The sequence below is a fragment of the Centruroides vittatus genome, unplaced genomic scaffold (assembly GCF_030686945.1).
Source record: "Centruroides vittatus isolate TY-2023 unplaced genomic scaffold, ASM3068694v2 scaffold_324, whole genome shotgun sequence".
In the NCBI taxonomy this organism is placed as follows: Eukaryota; Metazoa; Arthropoda; class Arachnida; order Scorpiones; family Buthidae; genus Centruroides; species Centruroides vittatus.
The window spans coordinates 3,430,073-3,442,591 of NW_027122701.1; the positions used below are offsets into that span (position 1 = coordinate 3,430,073).

The following is a 12,519-nucleotide window of genomic DNA, read 5'->3' on the forward strand; positions in this document are numbered from 1 at the left end:
TGGACCAAAAAACGACTATAATGACAAATGTTTCTGGAATATCTTCTACACCAATATAAATTATTTTCACGATGACATCATAACTATTTCATATTATCAAATTTTAGTGAAGTTAGTAAGACATCTACTTTATAGTCTGTAACTTTAGTGAGAAGTTCAATTTTATATCATATATATATAAAGCAGCAAATACTCACACTTCCTGGCAAAACTGATGTCAAGTCTACTCCTTCTGCAAATGCTTGTAATAACTGGTGTAAATGTCTTGAAATTATTGCATGTTCTAAATCACTTTTAAGATCAGATTCATCTGAACAAGTCCTTAAGGCAAATTTATGTTCTACATATTTCGACCTTATAAATTCATAACGATCCTCCCTGCAAATTATTTATAAAAATAATTTTCAAATTTCCTGAAAAATTTGCAATAAAACAATGCTTTAACTGCTTAGTTTAATAATAAATTTACCAGTTTAAATATATTATTATTAGAAGATAGCAGTAAATTGTTTGTTTGTTATTAATATTGTTAAATTTGATATTTTCAAATTAAAGCTAAAACTCATTCATAAATTTTGATATAAAGTACCCTCATATATAAAATATATTTTAAACAGTGAATTTATAGAAATTTATTAAACAATCTTTTTCATGTAAGTTAGAAAATAAAAATATAGTACATAATGTAATAAAATATACAGTTTTAATGGAGGAGGAAGTAATAGAACACTTCTAAAAATTCTGTGCATGAACCTAGACCCTTGCTCAGAATTTTTAAGAAGAATATTTTTTAGACACTTTTTCCATAACATAATTTATTAATGTGTAAAATATAGATACCCATATATAGAGTAACACAATATAGGGTAGATGTACCAGTTTTGGCCAGTGTACCAGTTCTGGCCAGAAAACAAATTTAACTTAAAAATATAATCACCACATATTCAAATCTGTCCAATGAAACAAACTTTTATTGTTAACTGTGTGAACAGTTAACAATAAAAGTTTGTTTCATTTGTGATTATATTTTTCAGTTAAATTTGTTTTCTGGCTAGAACTGGTTCATCTACCCTAGTAGACTATGCAAAAAATGAACAAATATAAAATAAATGTAAGTTTTTTCTTTTATTTAATTTTTCCCAGATAGGTAGTTAAATCTCAAAATCCCCTCTGTGTGTGCATGGCCTTAAGTCAAGCACTTTTGAGTATTAATTACTAATCATCAGAAACCATATATTCAAAACAAAACAAAGTTATTTTCTAACAGAATTAACAGAACCCCCTTTTTTATTATCTTCTCCATTAAAGCACTTTTTACTGTATTTTCTTTATTTTTGGAGTATTTAATCTTATAAATTAAAGAATATTTGCAACTAACATACTGATACTTTAAGCAATGTAACATTCAAAGCTGGAACTTATCCTAACAACAATAATCAATCTCACAACTTCCCTACATCTTCCAGCAATACTTTATTAGAAACAAATGTTTTTGGCATAGTTCATAGGCCCGCTTCGGGTTCTACACATTCTAATTGAACAGTTTACTACATGTTCCAATTTTTAAACTGACTTTTAAAAAAAATTGAATAATCTAATGCAGTGTTCCACAACCGGTGTGCCGTCACACAATGAAAGATGTGACGTGAACTTTTACATATTCTGTCAATTTCAAGTTTTATTTATATATTTTTTATCACAGTTGCTGTGTTTCTTATGCTTGTATTTCATTCTCTGCCACAGCACTGATGAAATAAGATGAGGTTTGTTTATTCTTTATTACAAGACATGCATTTTTATATATTCTAAGAAATCATATAAAAATAAATTTGTTCACAGGTGTTGATGTCTGTTTCGTAATAGTAATAATAATAATAATAATAATAATAATAATATAATAACTCTCCCGTGGTCACCACCTGGTCGTGGTGGGAGAGCCCAGTAATTTTACTGATCCATAGGGCAATGCAGGCTGGAGCATAAGCTCCTGGTAGGGACACCCATGCCAGTAAGGTCTATGGGGAGAAATGAAGCTAAGAGTGACCACGCCCACATTCTGTGGAGATATTCATCATGGTAATAACTAGATCAAAGTGTGATACCGGCTCGGACGTCGCCCGGGTTAACAAGGTCCGCGTTCGTGGGTTAGGCAGAGGCTCACGTTCGAAAAATAGGTCACAGTCTCCCTTGGTTACCGGTGGCGAAAGCAGCACCGGCCCAAGCATGGCTACTGCAATGCCCTCAACAGATGTGAGGAACCAACCCAGCCTTGGTGTTTCTGTGGCAATGCATCCACAGACCACAAAGGCTGGAAAACCACGCCAACGGATGAAATGGACAGTAGAAATGAACGAGTTTATCATCCGTACTTATTACACCATCACAAAACTCGAAACAAACATGACAGCATACAGACAACAACTACACCATAGATTCACACAACAGTATCCTCATCTCACTGTCACCGAACAAAGGGTTGTTGATCAAAAAAGAACAATTATACACAACAACCTTATTCCACAAACAACACTTGAACTTATCAAACAACAGGTTGCTGATCAAATACATCAACAGACAGAAACATCTAACATTAATGAAGATCATGTAACCTGTCAGGATAATCCAGCAACAAGCATTGATAATAACACACATACAACAATTACCACTAATGATACTACAGACACTTCCTCATCCATCACTGATAACATAGACATGGATTTAGTTAATACGCTCTCACTTATATTTCAGGAAACACTCACTAAATATACAGGCACAGATCCCACACAACGACCACGAATACCAAAAATCAACACGTCGAAGGAAGTAGGAAAAACACTAAATTATGTAAACACTCACTTACTACCACACTACATTCATTCAATTTCTACACTCGCAGACATTCATACATTAGTTTATGCTGGAGCAGTCACAGTAGTGACACACCATGGACTGAAAGTACAATCACAGACAAACACACAGAAAACACAATTCTATCACAAGCCTGCCTGGCAGAGAAGAATAGAAATACAAATAAATGACATTAGACAGCAATTAGGCAGGCTGACACAATACACTAAAAACAACATAACACCCAAATTAAGGAAACAGCTCAAAAACATTTTCAAGAAAATAAAAACGCACACAAAACATGAACATCACAACACACACATTACAGAATACATTGATACACTAAAACAAAAACTTGCTGCCAAAGCACGTAGACTCAAACGATACAAAACATGTACACTACGAAAACAACAAAATAAATTATTTACAAACAATGAAAAACTCTTTTACAGACAAATTAATAACAAAGCAAACACTGATACACAGCACAGTGGCACACCAACAGAAGAAGAACTCACAACATATTGGTCTTCTCTTTGGTCCAGTGCTGTCACGCACAATGCTGAAGCAGGCTGGATTGAGGAGGAGAACAAAAACTTGCACAACATACCAACTATGCCCTGTGCTGAAATAAACATACATGATTTCCAATACACTGTTAACAGAACACACAACTGGAAGACACCTGGTGTAGACAACATTCACAATTTCTGGTACAAAAAGTTTACATCACTGCACCAGGAACTAGCTAAACACCTAACACACATCATCATCAATCCACAAGACATGCCAAATTTTCTTACTCAGGGCATCACCTACATGAAACCTAAAAACAACAATACCACAGACCCCACACAATACAGACCAATTACATGTCTTCCAACACTCTACAAATTATTGACATCCTGTATCGCAAACAAAATATACAAACATGTTGAAGAACACGACATTCTAACAGAACAACAAAAAGGTTGCCGTAGAAACCACAGGGGATGCAAAGAACAGTTACTCATAGATTCAGTCATTCTACGGCAAGCACACAGACAACACAGAAACATACACATGGCATATATAGACTACAGAAAAGCATTCGACAGTGTTCCACACAGTTGGCTGCTACATATTCTACACATGTACAAAATACATCCATCACTCATTGCATTCTTTCAAAACACTATGCAGCACTGGAGAACAACACTACATCTCAGGGTTCAGTAACACTTCCATACAAACAAACCAAATTTTTATTAGGCGAGGAATTTTTCAAGGAGATTCCTTGAGTCCTCTCTGGTTCTGCTTAGCCCTGAATCCATTATCCAACATGTTAAACAACACGCAATATGGTTACAATATCAGACACGAAAAAACAACACAGTATACACTGTCACATCTCATGTACATGGATGACATAAAACTTTATGCATCCACACAAAAACAACTTCATCAACTCCTACAAATCACACATTCATACACCAAGGACATACAAATGGAATTTGGCCTAGATAAATGCAAAACACTTCACATAGAAAAAGGAATCCTGAAGAAAGAAGATTTTGCACTTGGAAATGGAGACATTATTGAATCCATGGAAGAGGGCGAGTTCTACAAGTATTTAGGATTCCAACAGGCCAAACTAACAGAACATACACAAATAAAGCAAAGATTAATTAAAGAATACCAAAGTAGGTTAAATGCTATTCTCAGAACACAATTAAATGCAAAACACACAGTTAAAGCAATAAACACATATGTCATCCCAGTACTCACATATTCTTTTGGAGTTATACATTGGACTCACACTGATCTTGAGCAACTCCAAAGGAAAACAAGAACAACACTTACTAAGCATAAACAACATCATCCTAAATCCGCCACAGAAAGATTAACCCTTCCACGTAAAGATGGCGGACGTGGCCTGATTGACATAGTTAACCTTCACTACAAACAAATACAGTCACTGCGAGAGTTTTTCTACAAAAAACAAGAAACATCACAATTACATAAAGCAGTAACTCTAGCAGACTCGAATAACACACCATTAAACTTACACTCACATAATATGGACACAACACAACATATAAAAAGCATAGACACCATTAAGCAATCGTGGGCTCGAAAGGCACTCCATGGCAGGCATCCTTACGATCTGGCCCAGGATTTTGTTGACAAAACTGCGTCAAACAGCTGGTTAGCTCGGGGATGCCTCTTTGGGGAGACGGAAGGATTCATGATTGCCATACAGGATCAGGTCATAAATACTAAAAACTACAGAAAACACATACTCAAAGATGCAACACTCACAAATGACACATGCAGAAAATGTCACATCATGCCAGAAACTATACAACACATCACCTCTGGTTGCAAGCTCTTGGCACAGACAGATTATTTACACAGACATAATCAAGTAGCAAATATAATACACCAAGAGCTTGCAAAGAAACACAAATTAGCAGACATCCACGAACCATACTACAAATACATTCCACAGACAGTATTGGAAAACAACACGCACAAAATGTACTACGACAGAGCCATAATCACAGATAAAACAATTTACCACAACAGACCAGACATCACACTCATTGACAAACACAATAAAATCACATACATTATAGACATATCCATTCCAAACACTCACAATATACAAAACGCATGCACTGAAAAAATTAGCAAGTACACAGAACTCGCCCAGGAAATAAGGCATCTGTGGAGGATGGATAGGGTGCTTATTGTACCTGTTGTTCTCTCCTCTACAGGTGTCATACCACACACACTACACAAAAGCCTGGGCACATTAGAATTGAATAGAAACACATACATCACTCTACAGAAGGCCACTATATTGAATACATGTCATATTGTGAGAAAATTCCTGAATACAGACACACACACTGATACACTTCTTTAATTTCTGTTTTGGTTACTATGCCTTGACTTTGGTCCGGCATAGTACACAGCCACCGGTGTTAACCGAGTATATCTAACTTAACCCAACATAATAATAATAATAATAATAATAATAATAATAATAATAATAATAATAACTCTCCCGTGGTCACCACCTGGTCGTGGTGGGAGAGCCCAGTAATTTTACTGATCCATAGGGCAATGCAGGCTGGAGCATAAGCTCCTGGTAGGGACACCCATGCCAGTAAGGTCTATGGGGAGAAATGAAGCTAAGAGTGACCACGCCCACATTCTGTGGAGATATTCATCATGGTAATAACTAGATCAAAGTGTGATACCGGCTCAGACGTCGCCCGGGTTAACAAGGTCCGCGTTAGTGGGTTAGGCAGAGGCTCACGTTCGAAAAATAGGCCACAGTCTCCCTTGGTTACCGGTGGCGAAAGCAGCACCGGCCCAAGCATGGCTACTGCAATGCCCTCAACAGATGTGAGGAACAAACCCAGCCTTGGTGTTTCTATGGCAATGCATCCACAGACCACAAAGGCTGGAAAACCACGCCAACGGATGAAATGGACAGTAGAAATGAACGAGTTTATCATCCATAATTATTACACCATCACAAAACTCGAAACAAACATGACAGCATACAGACAACAACTACACCATAGATTCACACAACAATATCCTCACCTCACTGTTACCGAACAAAGGGTTGTTGATCAAAAAAGAACAATTATACACAACAACCTTATCTCATAAACAACACTTGAACTTATCAAACAACAGGTTGCTGATCAAATACATCAACAGACAGAAACATCTAACATTAATGAAGATCATGTAACCTGTCAGGATAATCCAGCAACAAGCATTGATAATAACACACATACAACAATTACCACTAATGATACTACAGACACTTCCTCATCCATCACTGATAACATAGACTTGGATTTAGTTAATACGCTCTCACTTATATTTCAGGAAACACTCACTAAATATACAGGTACAGATCCCACACAACGACCACGAATACCAAAAGTCAACACGTCAAAGGAAGTAGGAAAAACACTAAATTATGTAAACACTCACTTACTACCACACTACATTCATTCAATTTCTACACTCGCAGACATTCATACATTAGTTTATGCTGGGGCAGCCACAGTAGTGACACATCATGGACTGAAAATACAATCAGAGACAAATACACAGAAAACACAATTCTATCACAAGCCTGCCTGGCAGAGAAGAATAGAAACACAAATAAATGACATTAGACAGCAATTAGGCAGGCTGACACAATACGCTAAAAGCAACATAACACCCAAATTAAGGAAACAGCTCAAAAACATTTTCAAGAAAATAAAAACACACACAAAACACGAACATCACAACACACGCATTACGGAATACATTGATACACTAAAACAGAAACTTGCTGCCAAAGCACGTAGACTCAAACGATACAAAACATGTACACTACGAAAACAACAAAATAAATTATTTACAAACAATGAAAAACTCTTTTACAGACAAATTAATAACAAAGCAAACACTGATACACAGCACAGTGGCACACCAACAGAAGAACAACTCACAACATATTGGTCTTCTCTTTGGCCCAGTGCTGTCACGCATAATGCTGATGCAGGCTGGATCGAGGAGGAGAACAGAAACTTGCACAACATACCAACTATGCCCTGTGTTGAAATAAACATACATGATTTCCAATACACTGTTAACAGAACACACAACTGGAAGACACCTGGTGTAGACAACATTCACAATTTCTGGTACAAAAAGTTTACATCACTGCACCAGGAACTAGCTAAACATCTAACACACATCATCATCAATCCACAAGACATGCCAAATTTTCTTACCCAGGGCATCACCTACATGAAACCTAAAAACAACAATACCACAGACCCCACACAATACAGACCAATTACATGTCTTCCAACACTCTACAAATTATTGACATCATGTATTGCAAACAATATATACAAACATGTTGAAGAACACGACATTCTAACAGAACAACAAAAAGGTTGCCGTAGAAATCACAAGGGATGCAAAGAACAGTTACTCATAGATTCAGTCATTCTACGGCAAGCACACAGACAACACAGAAACATACACATGGCATATATAGACTACAGAAAAGCATTCGACAGTGTTCCACACAGTTGGCTGCTACATATTCTACACATGTACAAAATACATCCATCACTCATTACATTCTTTCAAAACGCTATGCAGCACTGGAGAACAACACTACATCTCAGGGTTAGTAACACTTCCATACAAACAAACCAAATCTTTATTAGGCGAGGAATTTTTCAAGGAGATTCCTTGAGTCCTCTCTGGTTCTGCTTAGCCCTGAACCCATTATCCAACATGTTAAACAACACGCAATATGGTTACAATATCAGACACAAAAAAACAACACAGTTTACACTGTCACATCTCATGTACATGGATGACATAAAACTTTATGCATCCACACAAAAACAACTTCATCAACTCCTACAAATCACACATTCATACACCAAGGACATACAAATGGAATTTGGCCTAGATAAATGCAAAACAGTTCACATAGAAAAAGGAATCCTCAAAAAAGAAGATTTTGCACTTGGAAATGGAGACATTATTGAATCCATGGAAGAGGGTGAGTTCTACAAGTATTTAGGATTCCAACAGGCCAAACTAACAGAACATACACAAATAAAGCAAAGATTAATTAAAGAATACCAAAGTAGGTTAAATGCTATTCTCAGAACACAATTAAATGCAAAACACACAGTTAAAGCAATAAACACATATGTCATCCCAGTATTCACATATTCTTTTGGAGTTATACATTGGACTCACACTGATCTTGAGCAACTCCAAAGGAAAACAAGAACAACACTTACTAAGCATAAACATCATCATCCTAAATCCGCCACAGAAAGATTAACCCTTCCACATAAAGATGGCGGACGTGGCCTGATTGACATAGTTAACCTTCACTACAAACAAATACAGTTACTGCGAGAGTTTTTCTACAAAAAACAAGAAACATCACAATTACATAAAGCAGTAACTCTAGCAGACTCGAATAACACACCATTAAACTTACACTCACATCATATGGACACAACGCAACACATAAAAAGCATAGACACCATTAAGCAATCGTGGGCTCGAAAGGCACTCCATGGCAGGCATCCTTATGATCTGGCCCACAATTTTGTTGACAAAACTGCGTCAAACAGCTGGTTAGCTCAAGGATGCCTCTTTGGGGAGATGGAAGGATTCATGATTGCCATACAGGATCAGATCATAAATACTAAAAACTACAGAAAACACATACTCAAAGATGCAACACTCACAAATGACACATGCAGAAAATGTTATATCATGCCAGAAACTATACAACACATCACCTCTGGTTGCAAGCTCTTGGCACAAACAGATTATTTACACAGACATAATCAAGTAGCAAATATAATACACCAAGAGCTTGCAAGGAAACACAAATTATTAGACATCCACGAACCATATTACAAATACATTCCACAGACAATATTGGAAAACAACACGCACAAAATGTACTACGACAGAGCCATAATCACAGATAAAACAATTTACCACAACAGACCAGACATCACACTCATTGACAAACACAATAAAATCACATACATTATAGACATATCCATTCCAAACACTCACAATATACAAAACGCATGCACTGAAAAAATTAGCAAGTACACAGAACTCGCCCAGGAAATAAGGCATCTGTGGAGGATGGGGTGCTTATTGTACCTGTTGTTCTCTCCTCTACAGGTGTCATACCACACACACACTACACAAAAGTCTGGGCATGTTACAATTGAATAGAAACACATATATCAGACTACAGAAGGCCACTATATTGAATACATGTCATATTGTGAGAAAATTCCTGAATACAGACTCACACACTGATACACTTCTTTAATTTCTGTTTTGGTCACTATGCCTTGACTTTGGTCCGGCATAGTATACAGCCACCGGTGTTAACCGAGTATATCTCACTTAACCCAACATAATAATAATAGGTTAGTGGCATTAGGTAATTCTATTAATGATATGAGCCCGCAGAAAGATCACATCCGATCAGAAAGAGAAAACATAAATCCAAGGCATCGCGATCAGATCAGAAAGAGAAAACAGAAGTCCCAGTCATCGCAAGTCAGCAAAGTAGTCATCGAGCGTTGCATAATAGACTGGTTCAATGCCAACAACGATTGTATAAAAACACCGATCAACTCTGGAAAGGGGGCGATCGTCCAGGAAGGTCTGAATTCAGTGTCTCCAGTCCCGGACATAAGACTGATTCCAGCTTCCATAGTCCAGGAGGTCGTCGCATACTGTCATCGGACCACCTATCAAGGTATATCGACTTTGTAAACTCTCTCCCACTCGAGGTTAGGCACGAGACTAATTTATTGGTTAAATTGCGATTAGCGATAGGGATATTTTACCTGCATTTTAGCAGTAATTATCTGTATATCTTTATTGTATGTGTATCTTTAGTGTATGTTCGCTTTTGTTAGTTAATAAACCTTTATTGTTATTTGTCAAACCTGTCTCCTGTCAAAGTAAGGACGCCTGTCGACTTACTGACGTACCTCCCCACTCACTTTTTGCTCTCCTAGCCATCCAACGACGAGGTCGGGTTTTACCAACCCGTGCAGCGTAAGTGGTCAGCGAGGTTTTCCCCCTGACCCTCTGCTTATCTCACAATAGTATCATATCATACATTTTTGAGGAAAATAACATTTTGGTGTGCCGTGTTGAGTCATGGGTGTGCCAAAAGTAGAAAAAGATTGTGGAACACTGATCTAATGAATTGAATTAAATAAAAATGAACAAATAAACAAATAAAAGTAATTGAATATGCAAATATATAAAGTTATATAAATAATAATCAAAATAAAATATAACTCAAAAACTTACAACAGAAACAATAAATAGAAATAATGAACAACAACAAAAGTTGTGCATTAGGCATTATATAACAGAAAAACAAAAAAACTTTAATCAGATTCTTGTGTGTAATTGTAGGTGTGGCCTTTCTGTAAGGGGTTGGAGACAAAAGATTGTTAGGTGAGTGACAAGATCTCGTTTTTTTTATTGTTAATGCAACTCCCATTTGATTTTAGCTCAAAAGATCGCCACTTTTCTACAGTTCTTAATTTGTAGTCAATCGACACGCAAACACCTTTATAATGCAGCCTTTAATTCAAATTATCAAATGTTTTTGGCCATTTGAAAGACTCATCAGGAAAATAATCGAATGATTCTTATTTTAAACAGATGTTTGTTCTGAAACGTTATAAATTTTTGAATTTTCTTATATGTGCAGGCTCGTATATGAATAAATACAATCTGTAAATATACTTGTACCAATATACACAAGAAAATATATATAAAATACATGAATAAATAAACAACAAAAAATAAATACGTAACTAAATACGTAACTACCATAAATATGTACAAATGCAAAAAATACATAACACAATTGCTAAAATAGAGAAAGGAAACCGAAGTTCCTGCTTCTTTAACTGCTTGTCCCTTTATTTTGTATTATTATATTCAAATTATGCTCGCTCTCCAAGCTACTGATATTTTACTGGATTCTCTAAAATTTATTGCTAACCCTTCGTGGTATGTCTTATATATATGCCATGCTTCTGCATATTTCTGAACTGCTGCAGAAAATGAAAAATATGAAATTAAAAAAAGGAAGTTACATGACAGTACTAGATTTTAAGGCCTTATACCCCTCAAACTACAGCCATGTTTTTGCCACCTGAGAGACTTCCTAATGAGCAAGATAGGAAATGCAATAATTATAAAAAAACAAATACTGGAACTATCACATCTTGCCACATGTTCATCAATCTTTAACTTTAATGGAATTACATACACACAACATAGAGGAGTGGCTATGGGAAGCCCTATTGCAGGGGCATTATGCAAGATGGTCCTAAAAACTTTAGAGAAAGCAATCTTACCAAAATACGCAGCACACATTGTAGTATATGCACACTATGTTGACAATGTCTTGATTATATAAAAAGAAAAACCAGACATTCAACAATTTATCAGAGACGTTAATTCCAACAAGTTTGGCATAGAAGTTGAACTAGAGCAAGAAAACGACAAAACTATGCATTTTATAGACATAGCAATATAAGTTGAGAAAGGAAGAAAAATTGCCACAAAAGTTTACAGAAAGGCGATGTATAACCTGCTGTTTATACCATGGAATTCCCATGACCTGGCCTACTATAAAATAGCAGCGTTCCAAGCACTTATAAAGAGAGCATAAACACACTGCAGCAAACCACAAGACAGAATGAAAGAATTAGATCACATCCAAGAACTAGCTAGGCAGCGCGGTATCCACCAGAATACGATAAAGGCCATTATTAACAAAACAAGAATAGATAATAAAGATGGTAATGAACGGGAAAGAATAAAATAATAAACAGTAATGGAATACATGGCACCTCTAAGTAATATTTACAAAGAAATAGGAGCAGCAACTGAAAAAAGATAATTTTTAAAAGGAATCTCATAGTATACCAAATGCTATGCACAGACAAGGAAGAAATAGACCAGAGCTTGATTCCAGGAGTATATAGAATACATGATGAAAGGAGACAAAAAGAGCTATACCACATCAGAGCCACAAGATCTTTAAAAGAAAGACTAAAA

General features: G+C 36.2%; 1 protein-coding gene across 2 annotated transcripts in view; it reads right to left on the minus strand.

Moving 5' to 3' along the window:
* Window positions 1–12,519, minus strand: part of Asap (ArfGAP domain of ASAP) — a 186,342-nt gene that overhangs the window by 78,546 nt on the left and 95,277 nt on the right. For both annotated transcript variants that reach the window (XM_067286018.1, XM_067286019.1), the window contains exon 18: window positions 198–378. In XM_067286018.1, the coding sequence (XP_067142119.1) occupies window positions 198–378 (181 nt within the window). The remainder of the gene's footprint in view (window positions 1–197; window positions 379–12,519) is intronic.